This window comes from Nannobrachium achirus (genome assembly GCF_963921795.1).
Source record: "Nannobrachium achirus genome assembly, chromosome: 15".
In the NCBI taxonomy this organism is placed as follows: domain Eukaryota; kingdom Metazoa; phylum Chordata; class Actinopteri; order Myctophiformes; family Myctophidae; genus Nannobrachium; species Nannobrachium achirus.
This window is the reverse complement of record NC_137822.1, coordinates 51524495-51550984: the sequence shown is the minus strand read 5'-3', so window position 1 is coordinate 51550984 and position 26490 is coordinate 51524495. Positions and strand designations below refer to the sequence as shown.

Genomic DNA, 26490 nt, shown 5'->3' with positions numbered 1-26490 from the left:
GTAGATTGGGGTCGCAGAGATTAGTATTCACTTCACCATGTTTCTGTTTGTGGGTCATTTTGACCCGGGGGATATTTGGTTTAAAAAAAAAAAAGAAAAAAAAAATATATAATTATAAATAAAAAATATAAATATAAATTTTAACTTAACAAATCATCAGCATACATTGGCTTTGCCTGAATTCCAAACAATTAATATGATATAAATGCTAAATGTTTGCATTTATGCTTTATAGGAGTCAGCTTAGTTGGTTCGGGCATCTAGTACGGATGCCCCCCGAACGCCTTCCTAGGAAGGTCCTCGATGCACGTCCCACTGGGAGGAGACCCCGTGGCAGACCTAAGACCAGATGGAAGGATTATATCTCCAGACTGGCCTGGGAACGCCTCGGTATACTCCGGATTCCGGATAAGCGGTTGAAGATGGATGGATGGATGGATCACATTAAATAGGTACTGAAAGAGCTAGGAATTTTTACTGATGGCTGAAATTCATGTAAAATAAGAGCTGTATACACACGAAACCCAAGAAAGCACTATGGCTTGAATCCTCTGCTCAAAAACTCAAACATACAGTGCTGGTTAAGGTCACAGTTTGGCGTCATCCATCATGTGTCAGAGGGACAGGGGGTACAAGCAGTGAGTTGAATTGCGTGACCCAGGACAGTCTAGGACACTAGGGCCCTATTATGATCCAGGTCTTATGCTTTATGCCTTAACTTCTTTGCCTTTTTTTACTATTTTGTTTTTGTTTTTTAAATATTTCAAATAGCTGATCTGCGAGTTCACAACGTGCAGATGTAGATCAGTATTTGAAGTATTTAAAAATGTTTTTCAAAATAGTGAAAAAAAGGTAAAGAAGTTAAGGCATAAGGCATAAGACCTGGATCATAATAGGGCCCCAATTGCGACACTGGATGGTCGCAGTTTACTATCAGAACCGTCACAGCTTGTCCGTCGTCCGTACGAGTAACGCCTGACACTGTGGTTCCCCTGACACATCACTGTGACATCACAGTGGTGTAAGATACTCAGAGCAGGGATCTCCATATATGGGCATAAACAGGTGACATCACAGTGGTGTGGCTGGTTGACAGGGCTCTCCATGTATGGGCATAAAAGGGATTGTATGTTGTGATGTCATGGGAACCACTCTATGCCCATATATGGAGATCCATGATGTCATCAATAATAGGCCCATATCTAACAGGACTTCACATGGGAATGCCCATATATGGAGGAAGACAGCCCATATATGTGTGGCTGGTTCAGACAGGGATCTCAATGTATCGGCATAAAAGGGATTGTATGATGTCAGATGTGATAGACGTCATAGGATTTTCACATAACGAATAACTGCGTAAGCATGGGTCTAAACGGGTCTCACAGCGTATCTCCATATACAGTAAATGGATCTCCATGTATGGGTAACTGGTCCGATTTACATTACTGGCCAGACAGCCAAGACATGGCGCGCGCCATGGTGCCCTTGGCGCCCTGAGGCGCTGAGGCCCTGAGGCGTCTTACTGGTCTGTATAAACACTAGTCTGGGATTACTGAATTACTGACTTGTGCATGGTGGAAAGTAACTAAGTACAGTTTTGAGGTACTTTGCTTGAGTATGAAAATGTTTCACTACTATTCACTACTACTCCATTACATCTCAAAGGCAAATATCAGGGACGTGCTGGGCCCCTGATTGAGCCCGGGAAAAAGAGTTGGAGAGGCCCTCATTGCGCGCTATAGAGAGAGATCTCTCTCTATAGAGCTGCTGCTACTCAAAGATTTGCCATTTCAGATCATGACAAGTGACAAGCCAGTGGGCCAATTACATGAGTTATATTTCGTCATTGTCGGGTGGAAACCTTGTATGTCCAAAACCATTTTAAAAGTGATTTAAACTAGTGAAAACAGCCGATCTACAAGCACACAACGCCTCGCGCCGCGAGGCGTTGTGTGCTTGTAGATCTGCTGTTTTCACTACTTTTGTGCAACAGCATTGTATGATGAAGCAGGGCTTTGCTTTGCGAAAAAATGTATACATTTGAAACTTGGAGATACAAGGTTTCTGCGCGACATTGACGATTTACTTAATTTGTTGGCCGCCTAGCCCCCAAAATGGAACAAAGGCAGACATTTTATTTTTATTTTTTCCCTAATGGCCGGCCTGGCCGGGAATGAACCGGCCGTTCGGGAGTTGTCCCGCTTTTCCCAATGGCCAGCACGTCCCTGGCAAATATTGTAGTTTTTAGTAAATTGTTTCAGGTTATTACCTAAATAAAACATACACTTACACCATAAGCCCTAATGTATTGGCTGTTAAAAAAGGGATCCACGTTGTGATGGTGGTTTCAATATGTGGATATTCAATATTCAGTTGTTCAGACATGCCCCCTCCTATACAAACCCATTGAACTTCAAGCTCCACGTGAATATCTTCTATAATGCACAAGTAAATGTCAAATTCACATATTAAATAAACAAATTGAATAACAAAGGGCAGTCTCCTCATGCATTACAAGGACAATATCAGTCATTTTTGCACCAGCGCTCAGCTGCTCACACAAGCATCCAATTACTACCAAACCCATTATATTATGGGTCCTTATTGAAAGAGCAGCTCCAGTGGCGTCAGTTCAGAAAAAGCTAAGGTATGGCAACATTACTGGTGTCTTGGCGTCAGTTCAGAAAAAGCTAAGGTATGGCAACATGACTGGTGGAATTTGTTGCCACACCTTAGCAACAGGCATGATACATTAATTTTAAGAAGTACATTCTATTTCCCCCCCCCCCCCCCTGTTTCTACGGTTTCTTCAAGTGCAGCTAAAGTTTGCATGTTAGTAAACGTGTCACAATTAACAATAATGCACTGCACCTGTGCAGCTGACCTGCGGAACCTGAGAATATACCATTCTGTCAAGATGGGGAGAATACAAGTGTGGAGAATATAATTATAATACCTTGTTAAAGTGACCATTTTGTTAAATGCATTTGTAGTTATTTTACTGTAATTTAACAACATAATAACCAGAACAGATAGACAAAGAGACATTCATGGATTTATATTTAAAAGTACCTTTTATTTTCCCCCCTGGACCCAGGGTATGGCAGCTGCATACCCCTGCCATACCCAATTGACGCCCCTGAGCAGCTCTTCTTCCAAGAGGTGGTGTTTTTGGAAGCAGTGAAGACGTCACCCCTTCTCTGCCCAGAACCTTGGAAACATCCTATTAAAATGCCAGTGAGATTTAAGAGGGCAGAATGTTAATGCATGGGTGGACTGCATTGTGCTGACACACACACACACACACACACACACACACACACACACACACACACACACACACACACACACACACACACACACACACACACACACACACACACAGCAGGACCGATGACCTCATAGCCACGCAGTACCGTTTCGCTATAATAATCCTCAGCACAATGGTAATTTTGTGGATCCTTGAGAGTATGAAGAATAACTGCCCACACATCAACCCTGCTGCCATCATTACATGGTGGCGATCCTTCTCCAAGGGTAGAATAAGTTGCTGAGCAAAGTAATAAGCACCATGTGAGTGTCACCTTTGACCACGAAAAGCACCACTCTGAAGCTGTAAGTGGAACTCAAGAGAACTGGCCTTTTAGGGCGTGTTCAAAACCACAATGTTTTACTGCGATTAAGACGAATCCTGGAGCGTATTGTCGGAAAGTGTGCTTCGTTTGGGCTGGTTGTGAAGGCTTGTCTGAATTTCTGGTGCGGATCAAACAAACAAATTCTAATCAACAAAAGAACTGTGGTCTCGCTTGCGGTTCGCTGTGGGTGTGAATGCAATCCACGTCAAATGCACAGATCCGGGAGGAAACACCTGGTTCCTTGCAGCGGTTGATGACAAAGTGAAGAGTGAACGCAAGCGCGATAAATTACAAATGCAACAATGTTGAAACTTCACCCTCCCCCCCCCCCCCCCCCCCCCAATCGCACAGATCAGTGTTTCTCAACCTTTTTTCTGCATGGGCACACTTTTCATGTCAAAAGAATCCATGGGCACACCAACATAATACGGGGGTGTAAATATCATCACGGTCGGGAAGAAACCTTGTATGTCCAAGATTCAGATTTGTACGTTTCTTCGCAAAGTAAAGGACTGCTTCATCATACAAGGATGTCGCACAACAGTAGTGAAAACAGCCGATCTACAAGCACACAACGCCTCGCGGTGCGAGGCGTTGTGTGCTTGTAGATCAACTGTTTTCACTAGTTTAAATCATTTTTAAAATGATAAATACAATACTGGCTTTCAAGCAGTTTCAAGGGGCACACTTGACCCTTAGCGGGGCAGTTAAGGATAACAATACTTCAGTTGTGGAAAGAAGCACCAAAATGTGACAGAGTGTACCTCTTGGGTCATTCTTTAGAAAAATCACATTAGACACTTAATTTTCAAAATGGCCGCCAGTTTTAAAGATGGCTGCCTTTTCGGATATGTTTTACAGTACGCCAGCCAGTTAATATTGAATTTTCATAATATTAGAGTTGTTTTGTAGGTTTTAAAACATCCTGAGTTCATTTATTACACTTTTAAAGCAGCCAGAATAACCTTTCTGACTTTTGATGGGGTCTTTCCTCACCTGGGACCCCCCAGACAGACCCCTGAGCCTATTTCAGTAATCGCTCTGCTCCTGCTCCAGAACAATTTTAAATTAGATCTGAATAAATATGCTCTGAAATAAAAAATGACTAGCAGCAAATAACAGGGGTCTTCCATGGGGGGTCCGGGACCCCTGGGGGGTCCTCAGAGCTACTACAGGGGGCCTGCCAAATCTCGATGAGATCTTTCTTCTTTTTTTTTCCATTTGAAACTTTGAATGTTTTTATGTATCCTGGTTTTATGTATTGTACTTTGATGGTTTATTAGTATTCACAGTATTATTTATAAAGTTGTTGTGTTAAACAGTTATGGTTGACAGCTGTTACTGCAGGGATTGCAATAGTGAAGGAATTGCAACTACTCACTGTGGGCGCGCAGAACAACATTTCCATTTATTTCACTCACTCACTCACTCACTCACTCACACACTCACACACTCACACACACACACACACACACACACACACACACACACACCTCTTTGTTATTGTCACCCCAAAACCCTCACCTTATCCTCTTATAGAGCCCATGGTCAATTACGCCCTAAGAGATTCACTAAAATACAGTAAGAATTATGTCTAGGGTACCAAGCCGAGGGCCACAACATTGCAGGGTGCGATGGCTGTGATCCCACTATACTCCAGTGACATTTCAGATATACTAGCGTTGTTGCTGCTCTTATGCCACCATTATTATAATTATTATGACAAATACACTCCTTAAAGTTGAAACAAAATAAGTTAAGAACCAATTAACCAGTCTGCTTGAAAAGTATGCATCTGTACTGTATAACAGCAGCTAGTTGACAGTGCAGACATACAGTAATTGCCTTCCTTTGATCAATTAACGAGGGGCTGTCAACTACTTAATGGCATCAGCTGGACACAGACACACACGCACCTTCCCTCTGCAGTGCTCTGTCTGTCACATTTCTCTCCAAAAGCCCTTGAATATGATTGAAAATGATTAAGGATTACTGTGATTAAGGTAAGCTTATGTTTCATATCGCACTCACCATACCTGTAACTTTCACTGGTCCCCCAAAATATTTGTTTCTTTTTTTTACTGGGGTTGGTGGGGGCCGGACAGAACCCCCCGCGGGCCTCAAATGGCCGGCGGGCCGCCTATACCGGAGGCAAGGACTTGATAAGGAATCTTCACGTGTTTGCACTTCCTCAAAATCATGTCCCTTGATGAAGGTATCGTATTATGAAGCCTACTTTGTCATACCTGATAAATTGCCCTGAGCTTCCACCAATTGAAGAAAATAGATGAAATTCAGAGAGTGGAGGGTATAGGCCGGGAGCCAATTCTGAAATTGGCACAAATTGGTACCACCCAAGGTGACCGTACATTTTTTACATTTTTTACTTCCTACATGTCTCTAGTTTACATTTTGGTATGATAACCCTTTCTGAGACCCAGCTTAATTGATGTTATCAGCCGCTAGAGTCGGTCTCCCATCGACTTTCTATACAGGAGGAAAATACCCAGAAAAGTTTTTTTTTCTGGGTATTTAAGTGGGATGTGAGGGGTCTAACTAGGGGTTTGTCATGATGCTGAATCCATTGCAGGCATTTGTTTTGCACAAAAAACATTCCGTGGGCTAGAAATGGCCTCAGAAAACAATACACGTATGGGTGAGTATTCATGTTAGTCGGAGGCCTTAGGGTTTTTTTTCTCGTGCTAATCAGTCTAAAAGTGCAAAATTTTGCACAGATGTAGCTCATGGCATGCTCTAATGATTTAGCTAGGGCGCCCGAGTCTGCGACATTCGGGGTCGCCACAGCGGCCAAATCAAGTTGGGCTCCCATCGACTTTAGTGATGAAAAGTGATGAGTCATCACTTTTCAGAGTTTTGTGGGTGCTGTGGTGACCCCGAAGGTCGCCGACTCGGGCGCCCTAGCTAAATCATTAGAGCATGCCCTGAGCTACATCTGTGCAAAACTTTGCACTTTTAGACTGATTGGCACGAGAAAAAAAACCCTAAGGCCTCCAACTAACATGAATACTCACCCATACGTGTATTGTTTTCTGAGGCCATTTCTAGCCCACGGAATGTTTTTCGTGCAAAACTAATGCTTGCAATGGATTCAGCATCATGACAAACCCCTAGTTAGACCCCTCACATCCTACTTAAATACCCAGAAAAAAAAAGTTTTCATGGTATTTTCCTCCTGTATAGAAAGTCGATGGGAGACCGACTCTAGCGGGTGATAACATCAATTAAGCTGGGTCTCAGAAAGGGTTATCATACCAAAATGTAAACTAGAGACATGTACGAAGACGAAAATGTAAAAAACGTACGGTCACCTTGGGTGGTACCAATTTGTGCCAATTTCAGAATTGGCTCCCGGCCTAGTATGTTCCAGTCAGGTTTCTTGCCCTCCCTGCTCTAAAGGCAGTACTTGAGCTCATCAAATGTGGCTGCAAAGCAGGTTACAAGGGACGGTGCAGCTGCTCAAACAATAACCTGCCTTGCACTCCTCCCTCCCTGCAAATGCTATAGTGGAAACTGCCAACACTATTAGGGAGGACATATATAGTAGTGAATTTCTTTGGGTACAATTGACCGTGAGCTCTTTAAGAGGATAGGGTGCGGGTTTTGGGGTGATGATAACAAAGAGGTGTGTGTGTGTTGTGTTGTCAGTGTGAGTGTAGAGCAATAAATGGACATGTTAGTCTGCGCGCCCAAAGTGAGAAGTTGCAATACCTTAATTCTTGCAATCCCTGCAGTAACAGCTGTGAACCTGTCTGTCTAACACAAAAAATGTTATCTCCCGATTAGGGAGTCTTACTGGTAAATAATACTGAGAATACTAATGAAAACTGTTTCAAATGTAAAAAAAAAAAAGAAAAGAAAAGTCCCCATCAAGATTCGGCAGGCCCCCTGTAGTAACTCTGAGGACCCCCGGGTCCCGGATGCCCCGTGGAAGACCCCTGGTATTTGCTACTACTAATTTTTGCTTTCAGAGCCCAGTTACAACAACTTTTATGCTTCATTTATGATCTAATTTAACATTGCTCTGGAGCAGGAGCAGAGCGATTACTGAAATAGGCTCAGGGGTCTGTTTGGGGGGTCCCAGGTGAGGAAAGACCCCAACCAAAAGTCAGAAAGGATATTCTGGCTGCTTTAAAAGTGTAATAAATGAACTCAGAATGTTTTAAAACATACAAAACAACTCTAATATTATGAAAATCGGACATTAACTGGCTGGCTTACTGTTCAGAGGCAGCCATCTTGGAAACATGGCAGCCATTTTGATTTTTCAGTGTCTAACGTGTTTTATCATAGGAACAACCCCTAAGGAGTACTTGTGAAAAGTTTTAGGTTTCTTTCCACTTGTGAAGTATTTTAGTGCAAAAATGCATTTATCTGCCCCGCTACCTTCTCAGGGGCACACCAAAGGTCCCCAGGCACAGTGCTTGAGAAACACTGGCACAGAGTACTGTTTGAACGATGTGCCAAATGCGTAATTAACAATTAACACAACTAAAACACTACTCAAAGAGGAGCGCTCCAGCTTGTCTTTATCATTATTCACGAACAAGAAAAGAGTAGCAAATAAAAGATAAAAAAAGGAAAAGTAACAAAAAAATACAAATATATCGTTGTTGTCGGGTGGAAACCTTGTATCTCCAAGTTTCAAATTTGTACGTTCTTTCGCAAAGTAAAGCCCTGCTTCATCATACAAGGCCGGCGCACAAAAGCAGTGAAAACAGCAGATCTACAAGCACACAACGCCTCGTGGTGCGAGGCGTTGTGTGCTTGTAGATCGGCTGTTTTCACTAGTTTAAATCATTTTTAAAATGATAAATGCAAAACGAACAGTTTTGGACATACAAGGTTTTCACCCAACGATGATATATTTCTATTATTTGACTACGTTTCTGAATGCATGGCATGACAAAAAGGCTTAAAATTTCCTTAAAGCCCCTTAACCTTCCATTAACAGGGCTCCCTGAGTTATTCACCAAGACCATAGTCAGGTGATATCTTCAGAAATAGTGTCAAATCCTGGAATAAATTCCTTACCAAAAGATTTCTTCACAAATGTGTTTGTAAAGGTGTCTAGTAACACATCTTGCAAAGACTGAAATTCAGTTTCCCTAGGAGAATCCTTGATAGCTGATGAAAGTTGGGGTCCCATTAAATTAACTATACAGTATAAAACACACCAAAATAAATATGCTTTACGTAGCATGTGAGGGGTCAAACTAGGGTTTGTTCATGATTCTGAATCCATTGCAAGCATTTTGTTTTGCACGAAAAACATTCATTGGGCTAGAAACGGCCACACAAAAATATGGTTTAGTGAGTCATCACTTTTCACAGTTTTGTCGGAGCCGCCTTTACCCCAAGGAATGTTTTTCGTGCAAAACAAATGCTTGCAATGGATTCAGAATCATGAAAAAAACCCGGTAGCACTTTATAATGAAGTACCTCAATAAAGGCTAATTAACAGCTAATAAGGCACTTATTAACAATTAATTAATAGCTAATGAGGCACATTAACAATTAATTAACTCTTATTCAAACGTTATTAAACCGTAATTAACTAGTTAATTATAATGAATTAACAACTAATTAAACACTTATAAGATACTTATTAACCTTAATATCTTAATAAAGCAATAATAAGGGGGTAGTGTATTTATGAGATACTTAATCGTTATGTGCTTATAAGTTTCTTGTTCTATCTTAATTAATAGTTATAAATGTATTATAATACTATTTAGATTTATAAATGGTAAATAAGACTTAATTAATAATTATTAGTCCCATTATGGGAAACTTAATATCCGTTGAGTCCTAATAGTGCATTTATAAACCCTTCACTATGCACTTATTATGAGATCAATTAACATGAACAAATCCTTAATAAAATCTTTATTATAACAGTATAAACAACAACAAGTCATTGATTAAGCCTTTATTAACACTTTATTAGGCAATTTGCAGCCACCTATTCTAAAGTGGGAACACATCGGTTACACCCGCCACTCCGACATGTCTCACTCTCCTTTCCGACAAATCCTTAATAAGGTCCTTATAAACAATCGAGCTATGTGTTATTCACATCAATAAAACCATAATTAAACATTTTGCAGCCACCTATTCTAAAGTGGGATCACTTCTTATAAACGTTAACAAATGCTTAATAAGGTCCTTATAAACAATGTGAATAAAGACTTTATGAAGGATTTGTTAACGTTTATACAATGTGTTCGGGTGTCGCTCTCCATTCCGACAATAAGAAGTCAATTTCGGAGTGGCGACACTTCCATAGAGGTTAAGTTTAGGGTAAGGGTTAGAGATAGGGTTAGTGTCGGAATGGAGACATGTCGGAAAGGAGACATGTCGAAGTGGCGGGTGTAACCTATGTGTTCCCACTTTAGAATAGGTGGCTGTAAATTGCCTAATAAAGTGTTAATAAAGGCTTAATTAATGACTTGTTGTTGTTTATACTGTTATAATAAAGATTGTATTAAGGATTTGTTAATGTTAATTGATCTCATAATAAGTGCATAGTAAAGGGTTTATAAATGCAATATTAGGACTCAACGGATATTAAATTTCCCATAAGGGGACTAATAATTATTAATTAAGTCTTATTAACCATTTATAAATCTAAATAGTATTATAATACATTTATAACTATTAATTAAGATAGAACAAGAAACTTATAAGCACATAACGATTAAGTATCTCATAAATACACTACCCCCTTGTTATTGCTTTATTAAGATGTATAAGCACATATTAAGGTTAATAAGTATCTTTTAAGTGTTTAATTAATTGTTAATGTGCCTTATTAGCTGTCAATTAATTGTTAATAAGTGCCTTATTAGCTGTTAATTAGCCTTTATTGAGGTACTTCATTATAAAGTGCTACCAAAAACCCTAGTTTGACCCCTCACACGCTACTTAAAGCATATTTATTTTGGTGTGTTTTATCGTGTATAGTTTATTTAATGGGACCCCAACTTTCATCAGCTGTAACGGATTCTCAAACAGAATTTCAGTCTTTGTGAGATGTGTTACTAGACACCTTTACACACACATTGGTGATGAAATCTTTTGGTAAGGAATTTATTCCAGGACTTTATAAGATATCCCCTGACTACAGTGAGACTGGATCACTCTGCTCCACTCCGGGAACTGCAGATGAGAGCATTACAACTTTATATCCAACTGCTGACAAAGGCGACTCAGCGCGACACTTTTCGCATCCCACTGAACCTCAGATGAAAGCATGAGGAGATTCAAACGGCTCAGAGGCATTCGGAAATACACTGCTTTGTAAAACGAAACAAAAAAAAATCATAAGAGAGCTGTTCACCAAGACAGTTAAATACACTGCTTTGTAAAACTAAACAAAAAAATCACACCCAAAGTGAAGTGAGCGGTGGTCGTGCTTGCATAACGTCTTCAGACTAGGATTTGAGTCTAGGATGTACAGGCTACACACACGTTTTGCTATGGCAAAATGCTGAGGAAAAAGGCTACAGACATACGACATCACTAGACAAACATGATGCTACGTACACACATTTTGCTATGGCAAAACACTGAGGAAAAAGGCTACAGACACACACACAGCCACGTATAGGAGTGGTCTACCAGACTACCACCGCTCAAAAATCATAAGAGAGCTGTTCACCAAGACAGTTTTAAAATAAAGACAAATTGAAATAAGGATCGGTGATCCTTTAGGCAGTTTCGATTTGTCTAATGTCACCTCCTGTGTAATGCCTGAGCCTCTAGCAGCATTCACACACATGCCTGTGCTTTCACACTCAAATTAAAAGATCTGGGGGCTTAGCTGTGACATTGACATTGACCCATGCGATAAAACAATTTCTTATAGCTGAACATGATGAGGCAGAAAGAGGATATTGTCAAAGCCCTCACAGTTAATTGACCTAGAGGAGAGCAATCACACAGAATGTGTCATTAATGCTTTAATAAGCAATTTCCAGCATTTAAATCCCCACATGGCAACACTCACTCAACGAGAACACAGGGAAAAAGCAATTAAAAAGTAAACTATTGTGGCAAAGGAACTTTTTTCCTATCACTATGGGCTCATTTGGCTTGTCTTCTTTATCCTCTCTATCAAATGAGGCAAAGTCACATTTTTCTGAGGAGCCTCTCAGAAATGTGGGCCATTTTTCCCGCGACCTAAATCTTTTGTATATGAAACATGGCCATTGGGCGATGAGCCGAGTCTTAATATTCTATGATTGATGTTCTTTCTGGTTCTCCTGGGGGCAAATGTCACTTCGAGCAGAGACAGGACTGTTAATGGTCCTTCTCCTCAGCTGCAGACAGTGAACAGCTTGGAAATTGGACTCGGGTTCTGAGGTTGTGTTATGATATGATATATTTTAGGCTTGATGTGCTTATTAAACTTTATGTGTTTGCACTGATTTACTCTCATCCACTGTATGCGAGCACTTTGATATTTGATACATTTCTGTCCAGGGACGTGTAGAGAATGTTAAAGAAGCAGAGGCTGAAATTCCTAAAAGGGCCAATTTGGTGAAAATATTGAAACGCGTTGTGAGATTGGACGATACCACACTGAACTAAGCATAATCAAGTCAATACGTAGGAGATGTGGTGTAACGGCATGGATTACACAGAGAGGGCAATTCTTTCAACATAAGATAAGTTCAGGAGACTTTGGACAATTCTCCTGAATTTAACTCATAAATAGCACCTCTCACTTCCCACTAGGTGTGATTTTCCCCTCTATACAATATATTGTATAGAGACACACAGGCTCCTACAAATCCATGCCCCATATTGTGACAGCGGCCCCACTTCGGGTAAGGGAGAACGGTGTACTGCAGCTGCCAATGCAATCCCAATGAGAGGCATCGTGACATAACATAATTTCAGTGGTTGACTACTGATGCTGTAGCATTTTTTTGTGTGTTCTAATATAGTGTCCCATGTGTTTAATATGGCATATCGGTCATCTTGATATACTATCCTACAATATACTTTAATATACTTCATCGGTGAGTCAAAAGTGCTAGCAATGGACATTTTAAGTGGCCGCATGGTACACACGTCATGGACACATCCCTTGAGGTTTTCATTACCCAGATATGCTTGTCTCTCATGTATAATTAGGCTATTTATCTTTGGAAAATTATCGCATCTTGCTTCTTCTAAACGGAGTCTTGCAAGTTATTGTTTGATTAACTAACCTGGAGAATTCACTCTGTAGTTGAAAAAGTCAGGATCTTCAAGGTCGGTGCTCATAAATACATTGCAGTAAAGACAGCGATGTCACTGAAAAGTGACAGGTTCTCTGTCTGCCGTCTCCCCTCTTCTCTGTTAACATTATGGGTAATCCATTGAAGTGGCAATTAAATGTGACACACATAATTTATTTAGAAAACAAGAAGATATGTTGGCAGTCCATACATTTGGAAACATATTTTTTTGTATTTAAATCAATATTATGTCTTCATTTCATGTAGGATTATTTTAAGAGTAGGCTATCCACAGTTGAATTAAAATGACTTTCTATGGGCTGGCTTGCAGTTCACCGTTCTCCCGACCCTTACCCAAAGTGGGGCCGCTGTCTCAATTGTGGGCGTGAATTTGTAGGCGCCCGTGTGTCTCCATTAGCTTGGAAACCTCATCGATGATGTCATTTTTTAGGCAGGTTTCTGAACTGCCCACAGCCCACCAATAAGATAGAGAACATGTAGATATGTGCATCCATATATGTATACCATATAGTACATACCACCGGCGCCTAACTCTGTCCCCACTAGGGGGAGCACAAATCCATTTTTTTGTTTTTTGTTTTTTTTGGCGCAGCGAAAAATCGGATATTTGCGGTTCTAAAGTCGGCCCTGCGGTCCGCGGGGCACCCAACAAGCCAACACACAATGTGCGCACAACACAACCACACTGACCACAAGTCCACAACCATGACCAAAGATCTGCAACCAGCAGCTACCAATATTTACAAGCAAGCAAGCATCTCATCACACTCACTCACTCACTCACTCACACACACACACACACACACACACACACACACACACACACACACACACACACACACACACACACACACACACACACACACACACACACACACACACACACACACACACACGGAGGAGGAGAGAAGAGGCTCCACAGTGAACAATTAGTTAAATAAAGCCATGTCTTACCTTGAGAAAATGACAAGAAAATATCCAATTTTATATTGAGGTGCCCAGAAGAAAGTTCCTTGGAGGCACACAACACAACGTGCCATGTCATCCAGCTTCTTTGAACAGCGTCAAAAAGTTTAGTTCACGTATGGTAAATGTAAAAGCTATCCACATGTCCTATGGATGTCTGTAGTTAACCCCAGGTAGCATATTCCACTGTGAAACAACTGTTTCATTCTGTTATTTAGATAAAGCCATGCATGCCATGTTTGTTGTTGTGTAGCGCTCTGTCAGCCGAGGTTCAGACAGTCACTGATTGGTTGAGAAACCAGTTGTTACCTTTTCCACTGTTTGTAGCAATAACTTGGCTCGTGTCATGTGGTAACTTATTCAAATAGTCCATACAACTTCTGTGTAGATAACGATGATTTATTACTTCCAGGGCCAGGCAGGAACATACAGCATAAACGTCATGTTTTCACTATTAATCCACTTGTATTAACTTAACTTCTCACTAATATATTCTCCCCAGCATTACACCCGCACATTCACTTCCGCGCTGGTCCCAAAACACAGCGTCAACGTCATCCCGTACTGCTCCTAAGCCCGCCCCCTTAAAGGCACAGACTTGGCATATAACACAGTAGACCTATACTGTACCTCCCGCCCCCCATTCGCTGTGATTGGTTTAGAACTTAGAAGCCATGCTATGGGTGCTTCAAAGGGTCAAACAAGGCGAATTTCTGACGTTCTTCTTCTTAATCACATTTTGTGATTATATGATCGTGAATAAATAAAAGCAGGGAGGGGGAGCCGGGCTCCCCCGACTGGCAAATAGGGGGAGCCATTGCTCCCCTTGGCTCTATTGAATAGGCGCCAGTGGTACATACGGTAGGCTATGTGTCATCTACAGTATGAGTATTAATAAGGATCAATTACTATGCAGGTGGACTACTACTATTATTTGTAAGACTATAACTATGGTAACTATGGTAATTAACTCAGAGAGCTTGTTAAGCCTTCCAATCGTCTGTAACTCGCTCATAATGGCTCTCAAACAACCCACAACATTTTGACATTCACTTTTTCCAAACATTATTAATAGTATAGAGGAAATAGTAAAGTTCATTGTTGCTGCACCCCCCAGTAAACATACATTTCCCTTCTCTCCTTGCCGCACTGAGAGCAGGGATTATGTTACAGGGTAACTGGGTAACTCAGGGAGACCTAGGTAAGAGCGCTCGTTTTGTAGTTCACCACACACTAATCACCACCAGATGGCGACGCAGCCATTCAATAGTGAAGGCGCTGACGTCACTCGTTTGCGACTCTCTTTCTTTATTTACTAGCCTAGCCTAGCCTAGCCTAGCCTAGCCTAGCCTAGCCTAGCTTAGCCATTAGCTCCATTGTAGTCACTTGGACAGGGCGTTTATCGTGGGCTTGCCCAGGCCTTACGGCCTGGGCATAAATAAAACGATTGCATTCACCACGGCTTCGCGGCCACTCGCGCCTGCGGCGCTCGGGGGCGAAGAGCAGGACCAAGGTCCGCTGGCCTTCGCGCCGCTTGCAATGTCGTGGACAATCGAGTGGCTCCGCCTGGAGGACGTTGTTGTGGCGACCGCTTGTTCCGCCCTGTGCGGCACGGCAAGCGCTCCGTTTCTCTAATTCTCTGAGACGCAAAAAAAAACGTGACATATATATTACTCCTCCAGGTCACCTAGACCTGCTCAGCCTTTCACATACAGTAGTTTATGGAATCAGATTCAACACATTACCATCCACATTGTGCCTCTCGGTCAGGCTGCTCACACTGAGGCCCTGAATCTAACCCTATCCAATTCCTCAGTGGGAAAATGGGGGTGAAAAAAAACATTGGTTATTTGTTTGTTTGAGCCTCCAGGGTTAGAGTTTAATGTGGCAACGCAGACAATGAGTTAGACTGAAGTAAAATTCTGAGGTCAGTCTAACCACACACATCGGTTTGTGGGCAATGATTAGAGGATATTGTCGCTATCGGGTGGAATAGTCAATATGTCAGAGAAAGATTACAAAGAGTGCTACAGTATATTGACTAAGAGCAACAAAACTAGAGTTAGGCATCAAAATGAGTAAACAACAGTCACACAAACTTTCAACTCAAATACACACCATCTATCAGCGACGTGCTGGGCCCCTGATTCAGCCCGGGAAAAAGAGTTGGAGAGGCCCTCATTGCTGCTACTCAAAGATTTGCCATTTCAGATCATGACAAGTGACAAGCCAGTGGGCCAATTACATGAGTTATAGTTCGTCGTTGTCGGGTGGAAACCTTGTATGTCCAAAACCGTTTGTTTTGTATTTATCATTTAAAAAATGAATTAAAGTAGCGAAAACAGCAGATCTATTAAGCACACAACGCCTCGCACCGCGAGGCGTTGTGTGCTTGTAGATCGGTGCGACAGCCTTGTATGATGCGACAGCCTTGTATGATGAAGCAGGGCTTTACTTTGCGAAAAAACTTGGAGATACGAGGTTTCTGCCCGAAAGTGACGATTTACTTTGTTGGCCGCCCAGGCCCCAAAATGGAACGAAGGCCGACATTTATTTATTTATTTTTCCTAATGGCCGGCCTGGACCGGCCAGGAATGAACCGGCCGTTCGGGAGTTGGCCCGCTTTTCCCAATGGCCAGCACGTCCCTGGCTACAGTATATTGACTAAGAGCAACAAAACTATAGTTAGGCATCAAAATGAGTAAACAACAATCACACAAACTCTCAACTCAAATACACACCATCTATGCAGAACAATCTGTATCAGCCCAATAACCACACCATAGTGTCACTGAGGAATGAATACATTGATAATGTAATGCAGTCTGTGCAGTGTGTTAGAGTCAGCGCCTGTATGGTTGGTATTATACTGGTGTTAGTTCAGGAGATGACTCAACAGCTGGAAACAGACTGCACGCACCCACAGCATGTGTAACGAAAAGCTGTGATCTCTGGCCAGGTTCACCGCTCAGTGAGTCTATAATGACTAATCGGATCCTTGTAATTGAATGGAAGGCACCTGTTCGCCACACGGAATCCATTAAGTGAATGTATTGCTCTCTATATCCTCTCACCGTGTGTGTGTGTGTGTGTGTGTGTGTGTGTGTGTGTGTGTGTGTGTGTGTGTGTGTGTGTGTGTGTGTGTGTGTGTGTGTGTGTGTGTGTGTGTGTGTGTTGTGCGTGCGTCTCTGCGTTGGTGCGTGTGTGTCTAGGTTATAGTTTACTTTAGGTTAAAGTACAGTATTGTGTGGTTCTGTTATTGTTCTTTCATTGTGTTATTATTGAGCTGTTGTTTTGTAGCCTATGGGAATGTGTTATATATTGCGACTAATGTAGTGTAGTATCGACTGTACTTGGTTTAATATTGATTTCGCTGTTCAGACGCTGACTTTCAACATTCACAGTGTGAAACACATCGTGTTTACGAGGATGCTATGACAAGTAATAGTCTAGTGGGTTTTTTTTTCTCTCTTTTTCTTTTCTTAACTTTTTTGAAGTTCTAGTATTTAAAATGATTTGTGAGCGTCAGGGATAAGCACCTCCCTATACCCCCACCCTCTTTCCATCACTGAATTCACCCAGTGTTAGCCTTCTGGTTGGTCCTTGACTGACCAACCAGGCTCTATCTGCCTTGTCCTGCCCTGGTTCGCCTTTTTATGTTGAATTTGCAAAAACATAGTGTTTGGAGAAATAAAAACATTTAAAAACACACTGAGTAACTATACTGGCACTGAGCAGCTCCATTTTAACTGAAACCTAGTTTGAAATTAGAATTGAACACACAGAATAACAATACGAAGCAACTGAATTAAAATGGTAGTGGATGGAGGGTCCCACCGAGTCACTGCAACCAATGGGTGTGAAGAGGGGCGGAACAACGGGCGGGACTTGACAAAGGGTGTATTGAGTCACTTAGGGGTTTCGTGTGCTTGCTCGTCACCACAAATTAAAGCGCTTCCCGATGTGAAAGGTTGCCATATTGATTATCTGAACCCACAATTGACTGTGGTGCTTCCGTGAGATAATTATAACTTAAAGGACCTACACCATGAATTTTCACTTTTTCTATTTTAAAACCTTTTTTTGGGGTCCCACTGGCACCTTCTATCCTCACAAAGTCCTATTTCTGTACATTGTGTCTTTCTCTGGTTTTGGGAAGACAGAGATGAAAAGCTTTCCACAGGTTCTCAGAACAGTGCTGTTCTGAGAGTTGATCCGTGTGACGTCACACGGATTCACGTTTTTTTTTTTCAGTCAAAAAAAAAAAAAACATTTTTTTTTTTTTTTTCAAAATTTTTTTTTTTCAAAATTGTTTTTCTTCAAAAAAATGCAATGCAGAGTCAAAAAAAAAAATTTTTTAAAAAATGTTTTCTTCAAAACTTTTCAAAAAACATTTTTTTTTAATTTTTTTTTTTTTTTTTCAAAAAATTTTTTTTTTCAAAAAACTTTTTTTTTTCAAAAAACTTTTTCTTTTTCAGAAAACTTATTTTTTTCTGGAAAAACCCCACTAGATGCGCCCCTGAGCAAACAGAGGCCGTTTTGGTATTGCAGCTGGAGAGCCTCATTATAGTAGAGCTAGAACAAACAAAAAGAATGGTCAGAGTGTTTGTTGAGGGTTAAAACCTGTCTAAGACTCAATTTTGAGCATATATTTATACAAAAAATATAGTTTTAAAAGCATGGTGTAGGCCCTTTAAGGACCTTTCTTTAACTCATACAGGGCCAGATTTCCAAAATATGAATATGAATGTGCGCTTATAACGCCAGGAAATAGCTATTTTGTATCCCCCCAGACCACCTTAACCAGACCACCTTAACGAATGCACGTTCACCATACCATACCACCAGATGACCACTAGAGACCACCATACACCATACACTGACATGGTCCCATGTTAAGCCTGTTTAAATCCACATAACAGGATGAGACGCTGACTTGGTCCTCATTGACTTAACATGGACGGGCCGCCGGTCACCATTTCAGCTCAATACTGTTCAATTCGTGCTTGATCGTCTCAAACCACCATTGGTATGGGCATCGGGACGTATATAGATGCCACACAGAAAGTTTCAGAATCAAAATCCGACCTAGTGAAGCTACGTGAGGGTCGGATGGTTGCATTGAGGCTAACGCTAGCAGAGGCCTGTTGTCAACAGGAAGCCCTGGTTTAAAGGTGACGTCATAATCGTATCCTTTTTTTTCACGGTTTACGTGTGGACATTAGCTGAGGTAAGCTAACCATTTCGCTCCGTCTATAAACACATATTAAAAGCTTAAACAATGCTTTTATATAAAAGTCGCTCCGAGTCGCTCGGCACCAAACGCCATAGTGAACTAGTCGCTCGTAAAGTCGCCCGGCGCTAACTGAGTTAAGACCACAATGGACACACGTGTTTATTGTGTTATCCTTTTAGCCGAAATGTCTGACTGACCCTGTGCTGTTTACATTTTTGTCTGATAAAGTATTCAATCAATCAATCAATCAATCAATCAATCAATCAATCAATCACTAATATTACACACCAGACTCCTTTGAATCCTATTTTGAGAAATAAGGGAGGAATGGGGTGTGGCGGTTAAAGGGATATTACACTTTCAAAAAACTTTTGGTCATTGTATGGTCTAATCAGGCTTGTATGAACACCCTGAACAGTTTTTAATTTGCTTCATTCAGTATTTAGATATTTGATGTAAATGTTACCAGCTCCAACACGCCCAGGCCCTCTCCACATACACACCCATTGTAACTTCAAACTCCATTTTAACCATGATAGATTCATTAAAAACACCCATTATTTTTTCTGGTGACTCATAGTACCCTCCTAATACGTGAGCAGACCGTGTTTTTTCAATAACTTTTTTCATTTATTTTCAATAAAATATTATTGTATTTAATGTTTTCCATTTTCCCAAAGAATTATTAAAAATAAATGAAAAAAGTTATTGAAAAAACACGGTCTGCTCACGTATTAGGAGGGTATTATGAGTCACCAGAAAAAATAATGGGTGTTTTTAATGAATCTATCATGGTTAAAATGGAGTTTGAAGTTGCAATGGGTGTGTATGTGGAGAGGGCCTGGGCGTGTTGGAGCTGGTAACATTTACATCAAATATCTAAATACTGAATGAAGCAAATTAAAAACTGTTCAGGGTGTTCATACAAGCCTGATTAGACCATACAATGACCAAAAGTTTTTTGAAAGTGTAATATCCCTTTAAGAGCCTTGTTTATATAAATCCACGTCTAAATCCTCTCTGAATTTTATAACCAAGACAAACACACGCCTGGAGTCACGTGTCCACTGACAGCTAACAGTTGACAGCTTGCATTAGTAAGTAAGTTAATTGTATGTATGCAGCAGCACCTCTCACAGAGAGATCTCACAAAGTGCTTTACATACAGTGGAAAAAGAAGCTGTACAACATGAGTACCTGAGACGAATAACTAAGTCCGTATTTAAATTTTTTGGATAAAGATATTTTTTTGATTTACCTGGCTATAAACCACAAACTAGAAGTTTTTAATCTCTTAAAGTCTTAATGTACTCCCCTCTCATTTTGTTGGATTAGATGTTTTTACTTAACTCAAATATATTATGAATTATAAGACATAATACTTATGGAAAGTGGAAAAAACAGTATATCTCCAGCAGTGTGTGGAACAACAGTCTAAGTCCGTACAAGCAATATTCAGCAGACAAAGGGAGCAGATAACATTAAAACTGACAATTAAACAAAATGAGGGGGGAGTGCATTAACAATTTAACTGATTAAAACAACTAGTTTGTTGGTAAAACCAAAAATATATAAAAAAATCAAATATGGACTTATACTGTTATTCGTCTCAGGTACTCAATTAGTCTCTAGGACAAATTTGTCTACACGATAAGATCAATGGCTTTTTTTCCTGCCACATAGATAGAACTGATTGGACACAAAGCAAAGATATCAAATAGACTGGAGGAGTGCGGATCGTTGTAATTACCGTACAATACATTATTTTCTAAGTTGGTAACCTAGAGCAGAATACATTCCAGCCCTATGAGCTGTGTATAAAGATGCTTTTTCGTTCATTAATCCATAATGCATCACTGATACTGTGTGACTTTATTAGCCATCCTTTCTGCTGTACAGACACAGTGATAACATCTATGGCAGTGGTTCTCAACCTGTGGGTCAGGACCCCCAGGGGGTCACCAAATTATTTTGGGGAGTCCCCAGACGTAAACATTGTTTCTCATTCAACATCAAACAACTCAACATAATGCAATGTAAGTGTATAAAGGACTTTTTCTCTAAAATGACAATTAAAGAGAGGAAGAAATTGTGAAAATAGCCGATCTACATGCTCACAAGCCGATCTACATGCTCACAACGCCTCGCGTCGCGAGGCGTTGTGAGCATGTAGATCTGCTATTTTCACAATAGAACCGTGTTAGACAAAATGTCATGCCTCAACTCTTAGTGCTCGTCAGGGTGGGAGGGGGTCCTCAGGTAAAATATGATTATTTTGGGGGTCGCGGCCTGAAAAGGTTGAGGACCACTGATCTATGGAACCGTTCCGTGGAGTAAACTTGGAAGCATTCATTCAGTTTTCAGTGTTGCTCTCCTCAGCATCCATCCTACTTCGCACACAGAGTAGCAGCCCATTCTCACCCCCTCTGCTTCACCCTGAGAATATGTTGCGTTGCGAGTAGTAGTACACAAGTTGGTACCCAGGCGGGCAGTCCTACCTGATGACGGCTGTATCTCCCTGTCGGATGGTGATGTTATCCGTGGCTCGCTGCATATCCACACTCCGGACGGGGAACCCTGTGGGAATGAGACACAGGAGTCGGAAAAAAGAAGCCTGCAGTTGTCTCCAATACGGTGATCTCTGTCCAACCTGCATCTTAACGCAGGCGTGAAGCGTGCTGCGATAGATCCAAGAGAAAGTGACAAATTAAATTAAATTAAATAGTTATCCAGCCAAACTTCTCAAAATGTGTTATGTCCAACTACTCCTGTGTAGGTGATGCTGTGTATGCGGACACAGCAGCAGCTTATACTGTAACAGCTTCTTATTCAGTGCAACATGGTATTATGGTCTGTCTGGCTCCACGGATGCCTAGGCTACACTGCTCACTGCTCAGTCAGTGCAAAGCTACAATGAGAGAGAGAGAGAGAGAGAGAGAGGGAGAGAGGGAGAGAGGGAGAGGGAGAGGGGAGGCAGAACACCACTGATCCCCCTCTGTGTGTGCGTGGGCGCGCATCACGTGCACGTGCGTGCATGTATATCGTCATTCTCAGACAGAACCTTGTATCTCCAAGTTTCAAAATAGTATGTTCTTTCATAAATTAAAACCCTGCTTCATCATTCAAGAGTGTTGCACTAAAGTAGTGAAAATAGCTGGTACGAGGCGCTGTGTGCTTGTAGATCAGCTATTTTCACAAGTTTAAATTATTTTTAAAATGATAAATGCAAAACCAACGGTTTTGGACATACAAGGTTTCCACCCGACAACAGCGATATCTCTCTCTCTCTCTCTCTCTCTCTCTCTCTCTGGGAGGAGAGGGAGGTCTCAGTCTGTGTGTCTCTCTCCATCTCTGTCTCTCTTCCCCCCTCCACGTCTCACTCACTCTCTCTCTGTCAATCACTGTCTCACATCAGTAAAACCCCTTGCCTGTTCTCCACACATACAGCAGCTGTCTCCCTTCAGGAGACTTGTGTCCCTCCCTTATAGGTTTTTAGGACAACAGCACCTCCTCATGGGGGTCCCTGGCTCTTTGTAGGACACACTGTGTGGAGGACAGACAGACACACTGTGTGGTGTGGAGGAGAGACATAACGGTTGCATGGAGATGGGATGATGAGACAGGAGATTTGCAGTTTTAGCCATTTAGCTAAATAGGATGCTCTTATCCAGAGCACTTACAAGTATGACATTGGAATTAGTAGAGTAAATCAGTGGTTCTCAACCTTTTCAGGGCGCAACCCCCCAAATAATCATATTGTAACTGGAGACCCCCCACCCTGAGGAGCACTAAGAGTTGGGGCATTACATTTTGCATAACTGTCACATTTAGTTAATCATCTGGGGACGCCACCAAAATAATTTGTGGACCCCCCATGGGGGTCTCGACCCACAGGTTGAGAACCACTGGTGTAAACCAACTCTAGTCAATAAACAAGGTTAAAACATCGCATTAAAATTGCATTAGAGTATAGTCGCCATATATTGAACAATCAATCACTATAGCATCAATGGAAAAAAAGAATGGTTGGCAAGCAGGGATAAGGGGAGAGTGAAGTGATAGGCGGTGAGGTGGAGTCTGAAGTGATGGTATAGGCAGGGGCGTTTCAAGGGGGGGGGGGGTAGATCTGCTATTTTTTGAAAAGTCGTGAAAATGTGTGCAAATCTTTGAATATATGTATTTTTAACAAACATTTGTAACTCAAATTTTGCTTCTGGGGGGTCCCTGGAACTAGATATTTTGAGATGGGGGTCCGTGGCCAAATACATATCATTGCCAGACCCAGGGGGTCGGCCTACAAAAGGCTTTGTCGGTCTGTCGGTCTGTCGGTCGGTCGGTCGGTCGGTCCCTCTTTTCCTCAGTGTGCCTGTGTTTGCCTCTGACTGCTCATCTGCCCCTCCCTTCCCTTGCTCGGCTGATTGCCTTGAGTGCCGTCACCTGTACAGGACCAGCTGAGTTGAGTTGGCTGACGAGCTGCTGACACTATAAATTCCTCAGCCCATCTACAAGCTCAGAAACATTTCCAGCTGCTCAGCCTATACAATCCTGTGTGTTCATGTGTTAGTTCAGTGCCATACTAGTGAAAACAGCCGATCTACAAGCTCTTGCTATTAAGTGTTGAAAATGTTCCGCCGCAACTCTGTCAGAGTTCCCCTTAAATTTGTTAACAATACAGGCTCTCCTGATGAGCGCAACCTTTGTTTCGTCAATAGCCCTGTGCAGGCTCTAATGGCTTTCACATCCACTAAGGAATACTTCCTTAAGTTGCATGATTCAGATCTGGTAAACAAGCCTAAGCCAGCCGGACAGGTCAAAGGAGAGAGGCCAGACTAAGATTGATCCACCCCCCCCCCCCCCCCCCCCCCCCCCCTTCCTTGCATTCTGATTTTCATTGCGGGTCTGGCAGAACCAGGTGACCTGGTCTAGTTTTCTTCTATTTCTTCTTCTATTTTTCAATAGTTAACATTCATGGGGGGCCCGCAGTGAATCCTTGTACCCAGGGCCCAGAATTTGGTGTGACGTCCCTGGGTATAGGTACAAGAATAGACAACTGCACTCTGACGAGGAGCATGATATATTATATTACATTATTATATTATAATATTATTATCTGTGCCACACAGACGAAAAAACATCTAACTGAACGCAATACCTGCGCCTCGCTTTGCTGACTGGCGCAAGTAAAAAGCCATCTGTGTTAGTACGGGGCAAAGAAAGACCTCTGTAAAAAATATTACTATTACCACTTTATTCTATTTATGAGTAGGCATGTTTACTACACAAAACATAAACAGTGTAGACAGACAGACATCTCTGACTGATCGAGTCCGTTTACACAGCCTGCAGAGACTGTGGTTTAAACACAACACTGTCATTCAGATGAAGGATGTCATGTTTTAAGGTGCACTCGCTTCACTTTCATCACAACATCCAGGCACGTGCACACATAGACATCAATGTGTTTGGTAAGGAATTCATTCCCAGATTTGACAGGTATTCTGCTAATTTTCCCTGACTATAAATAACTATTATATTTTATATAAGTTTTGAGCTAATATTACCAATCAGATAGTGTTAGGGAAATATCAATTCTGTACTGCACTGCATTAAAGTATAACCTTACTTGTACAAACAATGTAACCTTGCTGTTTTATCTTATAAGTATACAAATAGACCTTCTCATTATGCCTATCTGTGTCTGCATTTCCCTTTGTGCCCTTTTAGAAATTTCAGACCCTGCCTCTCTAACATTCTCTGCACGTCCCTGACAACGTCATCTTGTCATTGTTCTGCTTGCCAATCAGAGCCTAATGCACTGTTTATCTAATAATGCTCATCCAAGCATACGCTTAATGAACTGCAAAGTGACGATTAAGTTAATGTGTTTAGCATTGATCTATTTCAGGAAATGATTAATGCAGATGTAAAACTATAACACATCAGCATGTTGTAACTAATTATTTTATATTTTTAAAGCGAACATTTGTAACTCAAATCTTTCTTTCTCAGGGTCCCTGGAACAAAATATTTTGAGATGGGGTTCCGTGGTCAAATACATATCATTCTAGACAAAAAAACACCTCTGATATGTAGAAACATACGTTTTTCAAACCCGAGGTCTAAACTTATCTCTGGGCAGTCGTTTTGTTGCAGTCCACCACCTGCAAGCATGTAGCCACATCAAGATAAACTCTGACACAGATGATCACCAACTAGAAACATGAATTCAGCCTGTGCCTGTGTGTTGAATAATATATCAAGTGCTGTTTTCTCTTCAAAGAACTTCATTCCCCAAAATGGAATCTCTTTGTTCCATCGTTTATCCCACACTCTGCCTAAATGCAGAGTCAGAGTTACACCAGTCGGCCATCATAATTATGCCTAGCTCTGGTCCATAGAGTTAGTGGAGTTCTCCCTAACGCTAATGTTCCTCTACCTCCACCCCGGCTTAGCAAAACTTGAAAGCTGGTCCGAAAATAACAAAAACTGTTTCGCCCCTCACCAAACTAAAGGTATGAGTTGGGAGTTGAAAGCTTACTTTAGTGGACACATAAATATGTTCCACACCTAACCATTATTTTGTTGTTTACTTTCCGTGCTCTTCAAAGAGCCGAGACTAAACGGTGGGAAACTCAGTTGTGTAGACACTCTTCTGCTACTCAATATCAGTCCAACATGCTGTGGCAGAAACAAATTGGAGTGTTTATGTATAATTATACTCAGTTTGGTAGACAGTGAGCATTTTACTGCCTTGTTGTGCTTCTTTTATCGAGACAGGCGGTCCTGAACATTTATGTTCAGAATTGGAAATGTCTCTTTCTTACCATATCTCTGCTGTCGGGCAGAAACCATATATGTCCAAAAATATTTAAATACTTTTCAGGAAATGAAAAATTTGGCATGTTGACTTCTCTCTCTCTCTCTGATTTTTAAATTTCCATCGGTTCATTATTTGCTTCCGTCCGACAGCAATGATGCAAGCAGTCTGACTTCCTGTCTGCTGACACACTGAACAGCACTTTCTCTTGCCAGATGCTTCAACTCACGTTTATTTTACCATATAGAACATGTTCTACCACTTTTTCGAGTCACGTGTTCAAATACTGGATTCTGATTGGCTAAATTCCGGAGGTTATCAGAGGACAACTGCCGCAAAGTTGTGTGTCCGAGATCAATGCGCCTCAGTGTACATCCGGGGACTTCCCCCAACCAACAAATGACGGTGGCAACGGTCCTATGTTTACTAACGTGCATGCTATAGTCGCCGATTTATTTGGATCCAATGCAATCCGCCAACTTTAAAGCCCCTTTTCTCTGAACCTATGCCTTTCTGGAAGCGAACAGCCTCTATTTACGGCCGGAACGGTACTTCTAACTGACG

The 26490-nt window shown here is 41.4% G+C and overlaps 1 protein-coding gene across 1 annotated transcript in view; it reads right to left on the bottom strand.

Moving 5' to 3' along the window:
* LOC308300032 (limbic system-associated membrane protein-like) overlaps positions 1 to 21765 on the bottom strand; it is a gene marked incomplete at both ends in the record, with an annotated part of 209104 nt that extends 187339 nt beyond the window's left edge. The window contains one exon of the mRNA XM_080743801.1: positions 21608 to 21765. Coding sequence (XP_080599927.1) covers positions 21608 to 21765 — 158 coding nt within the window. The remainder of the gene's footprint in view (positions 1 to 21607) is intronic.
* Positions 21766 to 26490: the final 4725 nt, after the last annotated feature.